Here is a 15967-nt window from a genome sequence, read left to right as displayed (position 1 = left end):
TAATCGAATAAAAAGAAATAGAATCATCAACATGAAATTAACATTATAAAATAAACCTTAAGGTCTTGATGAAATTCTGAAACAATGGATTAATCTGAGAAATTAGCTTTCCATCGAAAATGTTCTATTATAGACCTTCTTCAAATCAAAGCAAGAAAATGTAGTTACAATTTTCAAACTACCCAATGATATTCAAGAAATGCAATAAAAAGAATGGTGGATTTGATAAGAAACTCACATGCAACCAGCTTGGATCTTACGGTAGAATTTCACCATTTGTAGGAAAAATTATGCTCTTGTCGCAGAAAAGATGATTGTGAGAAGAAGAAAGGGATATATCAATTTTTCCTTTGATTTATTGACAGAAATCAAGAGCACAATTTTCAACCAACGGTTGAAAATCTCCACAAAAAATGTGACCTAGAGGTCATGAGTTGCATAAGGCATTCAAAATTCTCCATAGGAGATCCTCGTGGAAGAAAAGAGGAGCTTAAACGTCTTCTCAAATTAGTCGATAGTGATCCATCCCATTATTCTCGAATTAGACAATGACCTAAAAATCATAAATCACCCATCTGGCGACACTAAGAATTTTCATCTAAAAACCACAAGGAATGTCCCACAAAAGGACTCCTAATAAAGTGAAAAGGAACATATTATTCTAACCTAAAACCTCTCGCTCTAAAACACAAATTGACTTGATTGTCGGAGTATGCGCATGTACACCACTGCAAAGCCATCATCTTCCATTTTTTGGCTAATAATCCAAGTCAACAATGGATTAAATTTCAATATGTTTCGTAAATTGAAGCTAGGATAGTAAGAGGTTGCAATTATATTTAATATGTTGGGGTGCATATTCGAATGTGTGGTACTCCTTTTTTTCACACTTATTATATGTGAGTTTCGCCATTAAATTCTTTAAATAAATAAAAAAAGGACATTTCAATATTAAATACAAATACAACACACTACGCCAAAAATGATATTTTATAGCGCGTCTTTTAAAGCGCTTAATAAATACAAGCGCTGTTGTAGAATTTTTAAAAAATGACGGAGGATACAACAACGTTTTTTTGACAAACGCTGTTGTAGGGCCATATAGGGTCACATAGCGCTTGCATATAATGCTTACAACGCTTTTACAGCACTTTTTGTAAAAGCGCTGTAAATTGAAGCGCTCTCCCATAGCTTTTACAACGCTTTTTGAGCGCTTTAAACACAAGCGCTGTAAAATGTAGCGCTCCCACCTTATGTTACATGGCCTTTAAAGCGCTTTTTGTGAAAACGCTGTAAAGGCCTTGCGCTTTCACATAATTAAAGGACCTATTAGAGCGCTTATTACACAAGCGCTATAAAATCATTCACTTTAAATAAAAATCATTTACTTTAAATAAATAAAAAAAAATTTACGACTCCTCATCTCCTCTACTATGGGAACCCTCCTCTCCTCTACATACTGTGCGGCCATCTACTACTCCTCCTTTATAAAAAATTGGATACATTGTCTCAGGTACTGTATTTATTAATTTGTTGTTGTCACTAAAACTAATAAATTGTTACATAATAAATCATATAAAATATATTCTTTTTTGAAATTTGTTGATCTGTTCTGTTTTGAAATCAGATTTAGACCTTGGTTTCCATTTTCCAATGTTAGATATGTGTACTATATATTAGTATAATGTTATCAGTAGCTTATTATTTGTGTAACTGCATTTATATAGGCCATATAATATGCAAAAAGCGCTGTAATAGGTGCATAATAATACATCTATTGAATGCACCATTTACAACGTTTTTTTTTTCAAAAAACATTGTAAAACGAGTATAACAAGCGCGCAATATATCCTCCTATTTTATAGTGCTTTTTTATTTTAAAAAACGTTGTTGTATCTTTTTACCGCGCTAAATAGTACATCGCTTATTTTATTGAAAAAACGCTGTAAATGGTTTAAAAAAAGCGCTGTAAAATAGATTTTTTCGCGTAGTAATAGTTTCATGAAATGTTTTTCACTCAGATATAATGGTTTCATATTATTACATTTATTGAATATCATTTTATTGTAACATAATAGTAGATGAATAGTTAAAATTGCGTATGAAAAGCTGATGTGCATAAAGGGATACTCTTGCTCCATATTACATCTTACTTCGCATAGAGTATTTCATTACACCTGGAATATAGACATTCATCAAGTAGTTCTTCCAATTAATATTTCTAGGATCAAAGTCAAATCCCTCATCAATAGCTCTCTTTGCTACCATCCGTAAATTTTCTACATTCTGATCGTCAAAGCTGTGTTCAAAAAATTGTACCAAATTTATACATATTAGTGTGATACAATATCCATTAAATTTATTATTTTTTTATTAATATGAATACCAAAACTAAAAGGATCAAATATTAGGGAGGGATGGAGTATATGGTACGTACATGCCCTCAAAGATAGTGTAAGGTCTAAAGAGTTCTATCGCTGACTCCATCTTTGATCCCTAAAAAAGTGTAGCCAATAAAAAGTAAACAATCATAACATAAAGGGGCAATTTACATAATTTATGCAATAAACAACAATACAAAATTAAAACGAGTTTTATTAACAAATACCTTGTTTGGGTCAAACTCATCCATACTTGTAGAGAATAATGCCATCTTTTTTGCAATAAGTACCGGTTTTCCATTTTTATTTATCCATGGATTTTTTTTAAAATAGCAATACGTGTTATCTAGAAAATCAGAAAAGTTGATTGGATTTCTCAATGAAGAACTAATATTGTAGATCAAATTCGTGCAAAGATTCTTAGAACGAGCCACCATTGCTACTATCATGGAATTTACCACCATGTCCACGGGTATCTACAAGAATTAATTTGAGTTCCTTAGTTTTAAATTTAAATCCATAACATTTATAAATTATAGAAACTAAATAATAAAAAAAGTGAAATATAGAATAATTGAAGAGATGAAACTCACAATATCTGATACAGTCTCCGGAACACCAACAAAGCTTCTTATTATTCCCTTACCGTACCCATCAATAAGGAAGTTAAGAGCTCTACGATAACAAAATTTTATAAGAATTCTTGAATGGTAATTTCATATAAAACTTACTGCTTCATCCTTTCAAAACAATTAAATAAATATCACTTTATTCCCAATTTTAACTTAACTATAAAAATTTACGTGTGCCTTTTCATATTGTAAACTAACATATTATTAGAAAGTTACTTGAATTTTGTCAAAAGAACCAGCTTTTAATTTTGATGCATCTTTTTATTTTATATAAATTAATAATTATTTGATGCATCGTTACTGTATGACTTTTTATAGTGTCAAAAAAGCACAAATTATCTTTTAGGGTTAAATATATTTTTAGTTTCTATAAAATTTTATCTTTTTAACTTTAGTCCTTATAAAATAAAAATATAACTTTTAATCCATATTAAATTATATAGTAAGTAGTTTTAGTCATTGCTAAATTGAAATATGTTTAGTTGTCTTTCAACGTTAAAACCTATGAATGATTTTTTGCAAACATATTTAGAATATTACAAAATGTTTCTTCACAAAAATTTAAAAAAATTTAAATTAGGATAAATTAAGTATATTTTTAAAAAATATATAATCTCAAGTTAAAAGTAACAAATATGGACCTATAAAATCAAATTTTGTGCTCTTTTTTGTGGAGGGACTTTTTCTAATAATGTAAACATGTTCGTAAAAAATGTTGATATTCCAGCAGTGATTAAAATATTATGCATTATAATTTTATAGAGACTAAAAATTAAATTTTTATTTTATAGAGACTAAAATTGAAATGTTAAAATTTTATAATTAAGAAGTAAAAATATATTTAATCCTATATTTTATACGACTTCAAAGTTTATAAAATAACAAAAATTTAATAATCTAACAATAATGTTTGATTGGCATCATACAAAGTTTATACTCATAAAACATATGAATTACTCCTTTCTTCCCAAAACAATTGAGTTATTTGATTATTTCACACATATTAAAAAAAATATATAAATTAAAGACAAATAATACTACTTTTAACAAATTATCTTTATTAGGTATTGGTGCATTATCAATGTAATACATGTATAGTAAAAGTTATTACATTGAAAATTATGTAAGTAGTTTTAGTTAAAAGGTATAATTAATAATAAGTGCATTGAAAATTAGAAGGGTTAATTATTATGGGATAAATTATTTTTGTAAATAGGTCAATTATTTTGGAACGGGAGAATATAATTTATGGGATATGTAATATTCTATTCTGCCACTAAGCGTATTAAAATGAATTTTGTTTTGCATCACTGAAATGCATTGTGTTTGGTTAAATTGGTGGTATATTTTGCATCATAAAGTTGGTGTTCTGCTTCTCTCTTTCCACTGCTTTTGTTTTTCCTTTTCTTTTGTTTTGCATATATATTTTGTATTGCTTATGTTTTTCCTTTGTGTGTGAAAAGTGTTTGGATTTTTGGCCAACCTTCGGGCACAATATTGGTTATACTAAAATCTATCTTTTTAATCATAGATATAACATTGACGTACGGGTCAATATTAACTCCATATATGTGTTTACTAATTTGAAATTATTAAGCAATTTAGGGGATTGATGCAAGATTTTATTTTACTTATCTTGGGGCGTCAATATTTATATTAGTAGTGTTTAAATGTACTTATAAAAATTAACTTATGGTATGTCCTTGAGCTAATAAGTTCCCCGTAACAGTTTATTAATATGTGATTAGTTAAGCTTCCTATAGTAGCTCATTGAATAAATATTACAAGTTGATTACCCAAACACGCCCTTGTTTTAGAATAATATAATGCTAGCAATTACTAGGCTTGCTTTCCAATTGCAACTCTATAAGTGACATTTTTGAATAAGGCAATGAATTGTTGAATGCATATGTGAGGATGTGTGTATGTATGTTTGTTTGTTGGTTTGCTTGCTTTCTTCGTGTACAAAGCAGTGTTGACAGGAGGTAGTTCAATAGGCAGAGCATCGCCATGCAGAGTTCCTTATGAAGTTTGAAACATTGACAAATAATGTTGCTTCTATCCGACTGAGTCATCTCATCGTTGTCTTAATCTAAATTATGAGGAGAATGAGTATGACACTGATGAGGGTGATGACTAATGATTTTTAGTGACAATTTAGTTTTTTAGTTACCACTACATCTTTTGTTTAGACTTGTAGTGATATTATCTATATACTGTTATGACCACATCTTTTACTTACACTTGTAATGATTTCTAATGTCATTTTGTGACTACATCTTTTGAGAGTTGTAGTAATGTTATTTTGTATTTCGATAACACTATATTTTGTTTTAACATAATGACATTTTAATATGGTTAAACTTTAATTGTTATATTGTATTTTTAATATAATTGAGAAATTATTTATTGGTATTGACAGTTGTATGAAAACAAAAAATTTATTTGAAATAAATATTTAATTTTCTAACTGCACAGCTATTACCCACAAATATGTTGTGGGTAAATTGATTAATATTTCAAATACTATTTTTGTGGGTAAATTTATGGAAATTTTGTGGAAACATTACCCACGGTAACAACGTGAATATAGTTATTAATATTTTGTCTATTATAAAGTGGAACTGCTCGTGGATAATTTGTGTGTAAATTATCCACATAAATGCAATGAGGATATTATCCACTGAAAGGTCATGGGTAAAGTGTATCTAAGACATTTCCATGGATAAGAAGTTACCTACGGGCGATTTATCTACAAACCTGTGTATGTGAGCAAGTCGTGGATAATTTATAAATTACCCATTATTTTTCCGCATGTAAAGATAAAATATGTTGTGAGTAATCACACTTTTTCTTGTAGTGTCACTTCATCTCTAATATTTGATTCTTTAACCATTTTATTTTTCTCAGAAAACTTTGGTTCTTTTAGAAAAATCAAGATACAATAATAATATTTTTCTTTTTGAACCTTAAAAATCCAAAAACATGTTTTAAATGAATTTTATTTTTATTTAACGAATGAAGGATCAAAATGACTAAACTTGCCTACATTTATTTTGTCTTAATATGTGTTGTAATAGCCTGATTTTCCGCTTACACAGGTTATAATGCATTTAGAATCGATCATTAAGTGTTATGATGAGTTTAAAACGAATTAGCATTAACTTAAGAAGCTAACTTCTTGATTAAGAAAGGTTACATGGGAAAGAAGAAAGAAAATTGTGTTTTGGCCGACATGAGTTAGCTAAGCAAAATCTAGAACTCGTTAAGCATATTTTGCTGACTCAAACTCCATGTTGAAACCAAGTTGGTTTTATATTTAAAGTTTTGATGTTAACAAAAGTATTTTATGAGAACAATATATTCAGCTTCACAGAGTATAAAAGAAGATCATGTTTTTGAAAGAAAAAAATTAAAATAAGATTTGATTCAGACTTATGATTGAAGAAAATCTTTGACCAAGTTGAAATGAAGATATTGTCAAATGTTTTTGAAGAAAATCTAAAGTAAGATTTGATTCAGATTTATGATTGAAGAAAATATTTGACCAAAATGAAAAAGAAGATGGTCAAATATTTTTAAAGAAAATCTAAAATAAGATTTGATTCAGATTTATCATTGAAAAAAATCTTTGACAAAGTTGAAAAGAAGATATGGTCAAGATTTAAAGAAGATTTGGTCAAGATTTATCTACAACAAAATACAAACATAATCAATCTGAAGAATTTACAAACTCAATTTGAAAAGTTTACAAACTCAATTTAAAAAATTTACAAACTCAACCTGAACAAAATATGAACTGAATCAATCTGAACGATTTACAAACTCAATTTGAACAAATACAAACATAATCAATCTAGAAGAACTGCTTAGATTGGATTCATAAATAAAGAATTGGCTAAAGAACATATTATCAAAAAGCATCTTGTACAAAATTATTTTTTAATTAGATCATTTTTGACCAAGCTAGGAATAAAGATACAATTTAGAATTAAATAAAGACTAAGTTGAATCCCTAATTTTATCTATAAATAGATACTCAAGGATGAAGAAAAACATAATCGAAAAATCAGAAAAGAGTATAAGAACTCAAGTTCAAAATTCCAAATTCAACTTAGAGGTCAAAGAGAGAAATACTTGTTCGAATGAGAAATATTTTTTAAGTACTGTTTTAGAGTGTGATAGACATTGTTATAATCAGTTTGTTAGAAGAAACTACTCAAGTTCCAAGCCTTTGTATTCAAACCCGATAATGGTGTTAGTGTGCTTTCAACAATTTGGAGTTGTGAGATTGTGTGGAGAAGACTTGACTAGTAGAGTCAAAGTGTGTGTTCCTAAAACTTTTGGGGTTGTCAGGCTGTTTGAGAAGACCGGCTTGGAGGATCAGGTACTTTGTAATTCAAGTTGTTGAGTTTATTAATTAAATTCTTCTAAGTGAATGGACTAGATTTAGCCAAGTTAGTGGTGAACCAGGATAACTTACTTGTGTCAATTTACTCTTGCACTTTTTAGTTTTGTTATTACTTCTACTTCACGTGAATCATCAAGTCTGGATCAATTTAATAAAGTCTAAAAAATTATCAACCTAGTTAAATACAATTCAACTATTTCTTATGTTTGCACTTTCACCCTTGTCAAGCCTGACAAATTCAGTAGACTTGTCAATAAGCTTGGGCATCACGAGACACATGTCAGGCCTGGGCTGACTTGAGACACATGGCATGTTCTAGTTAAGCCAGAAGAAAAGAAGAGAGATTCTAGAATAGAGTGATTCACTTAGCAAAATATGAAATTCTCATCCATTTCCTCAATTCCTCTCTATCTAAACTGTTGGAATCCAGAGTCTCCCTATCTAGAAATTGTGTGAGTGAGTGGTTCTGAGGTTTCGATCCCGATTCAAAAATGTTATCAGTGCAATAAGGTTTTGTTCGATTGTTTGGAGGAGTTAGGTTTTTATACTAAAACATTTAAGGAAGTAATTTCAAAATTATTTCTTTACTTTCTTAAGGTTATTAGGATATTAAGGGTATGCCCAAACTATCAAAAAAATTGATTTAAAACTTTTGATAAATATTGTTATACCGAATTAGGATTTCGTTTCAAATTAAGGTTGTTATGTCGTTACGAGGGGGTTACTAGGGATATTTTTGGAAGGCATGATTATACCCTAAATAAACTTAATATGACATTGCCTAGTGGTTGTAATACCCTAAGGTTATCCTAAAATTTATTTTAAAATATATTCAAACTCATGACGAATTATCGATAATTACAGTATCAACAGGATTATCGTCAAATGTATCGTTCGAGATGAACCTTAGAAGGGAAGTAGTTTTAGGGGTTGTTTACTACAATTTTTCCAAGACTTGTGTCAACAAACAAATCGGGTAAGATTTCGTACATGTTGGGATGATTAACGTATAATTGTTAATATATATATATATATAGGCCCAAACTCTACTAGAGATAAACAACTAAGGAAATATTTCATAAGATTATTGTGAGATTATGTTGGCCTTATATAGTTTAGAGAGTGGTCATAATTGAGAATCATATATTGAATTTGTGTGGTGAAGTCCACTTTTGTATGTATGGGCACACGATATTGATTCGTCAATTTCATCCCAAAGGGGATTATTGTTAGCTAGCTTTTTCAGGGTCTGGACGTATTTGGACATAAAAAATTGGGAGGATGTTGGTGGTAATGGGGTCAAGTGACATCTAATTTCTTGGAGGATGTCTTTGACAACGTTTAAAGGTCGATGCCTACACATACTTAAGACTGCATTATCATAGATAGGCTTGATCTGAGAGAAATATTTCTAGATGGTGTGTTATGTGAATAACTATTTGTGATATATATTTATATATTTCTGTTTTACACCTCATCCCATTTTACACTTGTACCTCAATCTTAGCCCATATTGTCATGTGTATGTGGAATATTTTATTATATTGCATATGTCAAGCTTCATTCCTCCCCCATTTTCCTAGGGCATCAGGTCAGGACCTATAGGCCAAACTTGAGATTGAGCACCACAACGAGACATTCCTATGGTGTTGGAGCTTCGACGCAGATGGGAACATGGTGACATACAATGATTGTGTGACCTGCACTTTCAGAAGCTATGGTCATACTAATGTGAAAATTCGGTAGGCGCGTCCACATAACACAAGCACTACCATTCCATGAGATATGGGATTTTCATCGTGCCTTCCATGGGGATCTTATGTCCGATAACTAGGTCAAAAGACATGTAGGCAGCACTAATTGTGCCTACCTTTAGCAGTTTTCTAACGTGTATTGAGGTCAAGGTCGACTCAGTCTTTTGGGTCCGATGTTTACTCATTTCACCCTATTATCCTTGGGATTTGATCTTATATAGACATGAATGGTGGTGTGGTATGTGTGATATGAATATATAATGTGTACCTAGTACTAAGTCCTCCTTTTTGATAGTTAGTTGTCTGATCTAGTGCTTTGATATGTTTGATGTATGGGTCCTACCTAACCAAGTGGAAGTAAGCCACAAAACATTAATATTCTCTTTTTATTTAATTTTTTTTTTTTGTTATGGAGTTTGTCGGTTTAAGTTAATGATACCAACTTTATTGGGATGATTATCCTATTTTGACACTTCATATTTTCTTAGTTTGTGCTTAAAAAATATTTGTATTCAAATTATTAGTGAATAACTACATGCCAAAGTTGCACAACATATAGGTTAAAAGATCGAAATAGTGTTTAATTGAGTTTTATTTAAATGACAAAACATGATATTCATTACATAATAAAAGTACAACGATATTATAAAAAAAAACAGGAAAGAGATAGATAAGTTTTTTAAATACCTCACATCATCGACCCAACCTGAAAATGGTTCAAAGTGAGTGCTAGTTACGACAGTTAGACGTATAATAATCAAAGGTAGATCTTTCATATTTGCTACAAGCATCTCTCCCATTGCTTTTGTAAATGCATAGGTATTTGGCCATCCATGCAAATTTGCCATAAGTTTATCAACAATTATAGGCAAAAAGTTAGGGGCCCAAAAGGATATTAAACATGTGAAATACTACTTTTTCTTCTTTTAATCTTCGTTTAAAGAGATATAAGTAAAGTTTGACTAAAATTTATTTTAATTAATATTTGAATTTGGATTCACCCGACAATTCGTCTTCAACTGAAGCTCATTAACCACTTAAATTTATATACTTTGTTGAATATAAAATAGGGTTAAATATGTTTTTAATTCTTACAAAATTATGACATTTCAAGTTTAATTTTTAAACAAACTTATTTAATTTTGGTTCATATTTTGATTTGATAGAGACTATTGTGATGGACTTAAAGTATCAAATTTTTACCAAAGCTTTTCAAAATAGGCATTAAAAAGAAAAATAAAATTCAAGGACTAAAAATATAATTATTTTTTTTATAAAGCTTAAATGTAGTGTTTTATTTAGGAAATTCATGTGCGAATGGGACGATCTCATGTACTAGATGTCTAATGTCAAGTTTGATTCCACTAAAAGTTATACCTATTTTTATCTTTATATATATATATATATTGTGTTGGAACATAGAGTATATTAACGTGTGAATTGAAAAAAGTTAGAGTCTCTCCTCATGGGATAGATTATACACAATCTTAGTATATATAAGGAGGAAGTTGAATTATTGGGGTGTGCCCCAATGAGTATGCAGTTTTGTGATGAGGTAGACGTATACCATTTTACCACTACACGAATGTCGTTAACGTCAAAGTTGGAGCACAATAAAGTTGAATGTAGTTTTCAACTTTATTTCTTCTTCCTCTTCAACTTGACGCACTTTCGAATCACTTCTCCTTTTTTTTCCTGTCTTTTCGATTTTATGAGTAGTCATAAAACAAATGATCATTTGGTCTCTTAGTTGTCCTAATATCCTAGTTTATCAGTTTGCGAGTGCTCTTAATGCCATATTAGAATGGATAATTCTCAAAGGGGTCCTACAATGCATGAGGAGTCTGATACAGTTTGACTGAATTGTTTTATCCTCGGAACGTCGACGTTATTGATAGTCTTCTTGCCCAACTTTATACAATACCATGAAATTAAAGAGAATGATCTATTATGTATCTCACCCCAATAATCTCTTCTGTGGCGACAATATTTTTTTTTTTTTTTTATATTCAAAAGAAGGTAGTGTCTATTTTTCTTATAAATTTGAGTTAACAATTGACACAATATTCAATTTTGTCTACTATTGCGGTATAGAATATTCATAATTCACCTTACAATTCCAAACTTTTTCATAACCATGTCGATTGTCTGTTCATCGGCCTTTTGTGCTTCGAGCTCACTTAATTTGTTCTCTATCAACTTCTTTTCTAATTCAATGTCCAATGTTGACGAGCCTTTGAGTGTCTGACCCATAAAGAAGGGTTTCTCACTAATAAGTCCTTTCGTCTGCTCATACACATAAGCTAAAATAGAAATGCAAATAGATAAGAACTCATTAGAAATGATTTTTAGTTTTATGTATTGAAATTTTTAAAAATTAAAACCAATTTTAAATTTAAATTTTTAATTTTAGTTTTTAGTTTTTAATTATCCATTTTAAATTTTAATTCTTATTTTTTACTATCTTGCTACTATGTATTGAATCTCATAAAAAGAGTACTGAGGGAAGTAATGCTCACATAAGACTCCCTTTGGAGCAATTTAAGAAATAAAAAATTAATCACTCTGTCGTAAGAAAAAAACCTTAAAAGAATATGTATTATACAATGCAATTTCTACTATATATTTTCAATAAGTTACAAATACTCTGAAATTACTAATCTTTTTGAAACAAATCAATTAATTATATGTGGAATAAATATACCTCAAAAAATGAACTGTATTCCTTTATTTTATTTCTTTTGGTGCTTCACTAATCAAATATTTAATTTCAAGGTTCTTCATGTTTACTAATTATTACTTCCTTGCCTTAAAAATTTTGTTATTTAGGATCTGTTTGGTAATTAGGACAAGAAATAAATGATCAAATAAACTATCTTATTTTATCTCAATCCAACTTTTGATGAACTAGAAAGATATTGAAAGTTATTATTAAATTCTATCATATTTTTTCTTTCTAGTTAAAATTGTTACATTGGATACAAATCGAGTTAGAAGCTAATAGAGTAACAAAAGATCATAATTTACTCATCAACCCTTATAAATTATAATTTAAAATATTAAAAACTGAAATATTATTAAATTTTAAAAATAGATTTTGATACTAAATTATAAAATATAAAGATAAATAATTAATATTTAAAAAGTATATGATTTTATCACAAAGGTAATTGTGTTATTTTATATAATCTAGAAAATAAAATATATTCAAATAAGAATATTAAAAATATAATTACTATTAAAATTATAAAAAAATTATTTTAATTTAATCTTTTTAACAAATGAAATATACTTCTCTTAAAAGGGTAATTTTTTTCATTTAATATACTATGTTACTCGTGTTTTTATTTTTGAAATTGTTTATTTGACTAGTCGTGTCATGGTTTTTTTATTTTATCAAATTATTTCATTAATTATATAATTTAATTATTGAGAGTTAAAGCTAGTGTTACTAAAGTTTATTATTATTATTGTTATGTAAATATTAATAAATTATAATTTTATTTCATTATTTATATTATTTATATAATTTTAATGAAATTTTTGTTATTATTCTTTTTTTAATTATATAATTTCTTAAATTAATTTATTAATAATTATATATGTTTTGAATTGTTTCTCTTTAACTAATTTTCTATGGATGAAATTATTTTTGAAAAAAAAGATTTTCAATAGATAGACAAACAAAAAGTAACTTATTCTCTTTTTAAAATTCTCTCAAACGTAATCTTCAAAATATTAAATATATTAAATGCTGAAATCAATTTTTTTCTTCTTCTACAACAAACACATCCATAGTCTTACCCGTAGATACATGTAAAAGAATCTCTAGCTTGAGACAGTTTTTTGCAAAACTCAACACATTGAAAGCTCCCATTGTATTTGTGGCCATTGCAATATCAAATCTGAAAAGTACAATATATAAAAAGTAGATACTAATTTTTTGGTAAATTGTTACTATTTTTTTAAGCTTAAATATTGTGCACAATGTTATAATTTATAACCTCTCATCAAATCTGGTGGTGGCAGCGGAATGTACTATTATATTTATCTCTTTCAACATGTCCTCTCTCATCTTTGCATCTTTTACTCCCAACATCTCAAGAGACACATCTCCAACAACAACAACAACTTTCTCGGATATGAAAGTACCAAAATTCTCACCCTTCTCATCTCTTTGCAACCTGAACAAGTCTTTCTTAAAGACCTATACATATATAATAAATATTACCTCTGTCCATAAATATAAGACATTTTTTATGAAATTTAAAAAAAATTGTTGTAATATTAATTTTTTTGATAATTGCTATGATTTTATAAGTTTATCTTTTAGGAAGACAAATAATTAATGTTTTTATTAAAATATTTATTTTAGATTGTTAAAAAATATGTAATATAATTAAAAATATATTAAAAAATAATTAATACATTTAAAAATTTGAAAAGGATCTCGTAGAGACAACAACAACAAAATCTTATATTTAGAAAAGGAGAGAGAATAGTTCAACTAAGTAAGTAATTTACATAATTAAGTAATTAATTATTCCCAACAGTTTTGTTTTGATAAGCGGTGTAATACTAAGGGATTACAAAAATAACTCAATATACTTTGTAAACACATAAAATAATGGTTATTTCACCAACTAATTATTCCAATATATAGTTAATATTTTAACGCAACCATGAACGTGAGTGTAATGATAAACAATAATCGGATTTATCATTTTTAACTTCTCACTTAAAATTTAATTTATTATTCATTATTTATCAATTAGTATGACTAAAGTAAGAATGTTAAAGTTTTGGTTTAATTTTAGTTTTAGTCTTTCTATTATTATCAATTCACAGAAATGATCCCTTTATTTTAAAAGTCGACAATTTTGATATCTCTTTCAGATTTTTGAACTATAAAATGACGTGATAATTCTATGTTTTATTCCAATTTCATGTGTTTTAATGAGTTTATATTATTATATATAACGTTATTTAAAACATTTCATATTGTCATTTTTTAGTTAAAAAATCATAAAAAGAACAAAAAATGTCAGAATTTTAAAATAAAAGATTAATTTCGTAAATCAATAAAAAAAAATATAGGGACTAAAATTGCAAAAGAACTTTAAAAAGACAAGCTAAAGGAATATTAAGATTATATATGTGCAGTAAAATTACAGCAGAAATGTCAATGTATAATTAATATAGCAAACCAACAAAATAGGCTACTCCATTTCCCTTGCTAGTAGATCACATATAGCTATTGGGGACCTTGGATTGACAAATGTTTAACTTGCATTTCAAGATTAACTTTTCTTTTATCAAATTTAATCAATATTTTTATTGCATGTTTAGTTTTAGGCGGATTGTCACGGTAAATTATCGTGATTTTGTAAGAATTATATAGTGTAATTTCTCTAAATTTAATATCGAATTTGATTCTTACTAAATTTAATATCGAATATGATTCTTACGATTTTTTTTGTGAAATCAAATATATGTGATTCTTACGTGTAAAATCAAATATATACTTAGAATATTTGTCAACAAAATTTATTATTTTAATATTAAATAATTACTAAAATGAACAGTTTTTAAAATATAATTAAAATCGAATAAAAGAAAGTCTTTCAATTAATATATTTTTTACATCCTTTATAAAATGATCAGGTAATGAAATCAATATGAAATATAAACTCCGATTTTTGGAGTATTTTTTTTTTATATGAACAAAATACACCATTATTAGCATTTAATTTTTAACCGAAGTAATTGTTGAGCAACTATGAGAATGGCATACCTCAAAGTGTAAGCGTTGAGTAGCTAAATGAGTATTTGATGATCTCACAAGAAGGTATAACTTATTTATGTTTGGTTGAACCCTTAATATCTTCTCCACAAAAACTACATAAGTAAAAACATTATTAATTATATTGAACCAATCTTCAACTACCCCTTAATATAACTTCCTTTTATATTTATCATAAAAAATATATAAATTCTGCTTCCAAGGATTAGAACATTGAGTAGAAATGTACATCATGTACCTTTTCCTAGGAATCCCGTTGCACCTGTAACTAAAATGGTCTTTCCTGCAAAATATTTAGGAATATCTCCCAATTCCATTGCAAAAATAAGGTAAAATAAGGTAAAACATAGCTATATTTTTCTTTCTATGTAATATATTATATAGTGAATGGGATTAACTTTAATTATGTGGAATGTCGACTTTGTATATATAGATAGATGGAGAGTGTATGATATATAGCTAGTTAATGAAACGTGTCAAATTGAAATATAAACCACCGAATTCAAGTCAATGCACTCGGAGGCAAATCAAACGTCATCAAAAGTTTTTAAATTAACTTATGTTAACAATAGAGGTCCAGGAGAGCTGGAAATAGATCAGAGACTTTTGCCCATCCTATTAAATAAGATTAACTTTAATATAGGATACCGTGAATAAGATTAACTTCAATTTTGTGGAATGTCGACTTTGTATATAGATAGATAGAGAGACTATGATATATAGCTAGTTAATAAAACGTTTCAAATTGAAATATAGACCACCGGAATTCAAATTAATGCACTCGGAGGCAGATTAAAAATCTCAAATCTAACCTTTAAAATATTGTAATTATTTTTATTTTATTAAATAAATAAGTTTGTAATTGTAAAAATGAGAAGAATTTTGTTTTTCAAGTCTAATATATGGTCACATCTTCGAGAAATTTCAATGAGTAATGAAATTTTCGGTGAACATCTAAAAAATTTCAAATTTTCGGTAGTTATAAA

General features: G+C 28.0%; 1 protein-coding gene across 1 annotated transcript; it reads right to left on the bottom strand.

Annotated features, from left to right (window-relative positions):
• Window positions 1–2049: 2049 nt before the first annotated feature.
• On the bottom strand, window positions 2050–15382 carry LOC101501963 (fatty acyl-CoA reductase 8-like). Its single transcript, XM_073365054.1, has 9 exons — window positions 15220–15382; window positions 14973–15076; window positions 13183–13385; window positions 12983–13083; window positions 11289–11481; window positions 2975–3056; window positions 2609–2857; window positions 2438–2496; window positions 2050–2299 (listed from the first exon to the last, which is right to left on the bottom strand). The coding sequence occupies exons 1-9, from the start codon at window positions 15296–15298 to the stop codon at window positions 2143–2145; spliced, it is 1227 nt and encodes a 408-aa protein (XP_073221155.1). The 5' UTR covers window positions 15299–15382; the 3' UTR covers window positions 2050–2142.
• Between the last annotated feature and the right edge of the window lie 585 nt (window positions 15383–15967).

Source organism: Cicer arietinum, chromosome 2 (assembly GCF_000331145.2).
Source record: "Cicer arietinum cultivar CDC Frontier isolate Library 1 chromosome 2, Cicar.CDCFrontier_v2.0, whole genome shotgun sequence".
Taxonomy (NCBI): domain Eukaryota; kingdom Viridiplantae; phylum Streptophyta; class Magnoliopsida; order Fabales; family Fabaceae; genus Cicer; species Cicer arietinum.
The sequence above is the reverse complement of the archived record's forward strand: the minus strand, read 5'-3'. Positions and strand labels throughout refer to the sequence as shown.

Bases quoted from the DNA above. Each gene is read 5' to 3' on its own strand.
- LOC101501963 (XM_073365054.1), bottom strand. From the start codon at position 15,298: ATGGAATTGGGAGATATTCCTAAATATTTTGCAGGAAAGACCATTTTA. The intron at 13,386-14,972 runs GTATGCCATTCT...ATATATGTATAG, and splicing joins CTCAACGCTTACACTTTGAG to GTCTTTAAGAAAGACTTGTT. The intron at 2,300-2,437 runs GTACGTACCATA...TTTTGAACACAG, and splicing joins TACACTATCTTTGAGGGCAT to CTTTGACGATCAGAATGTAG.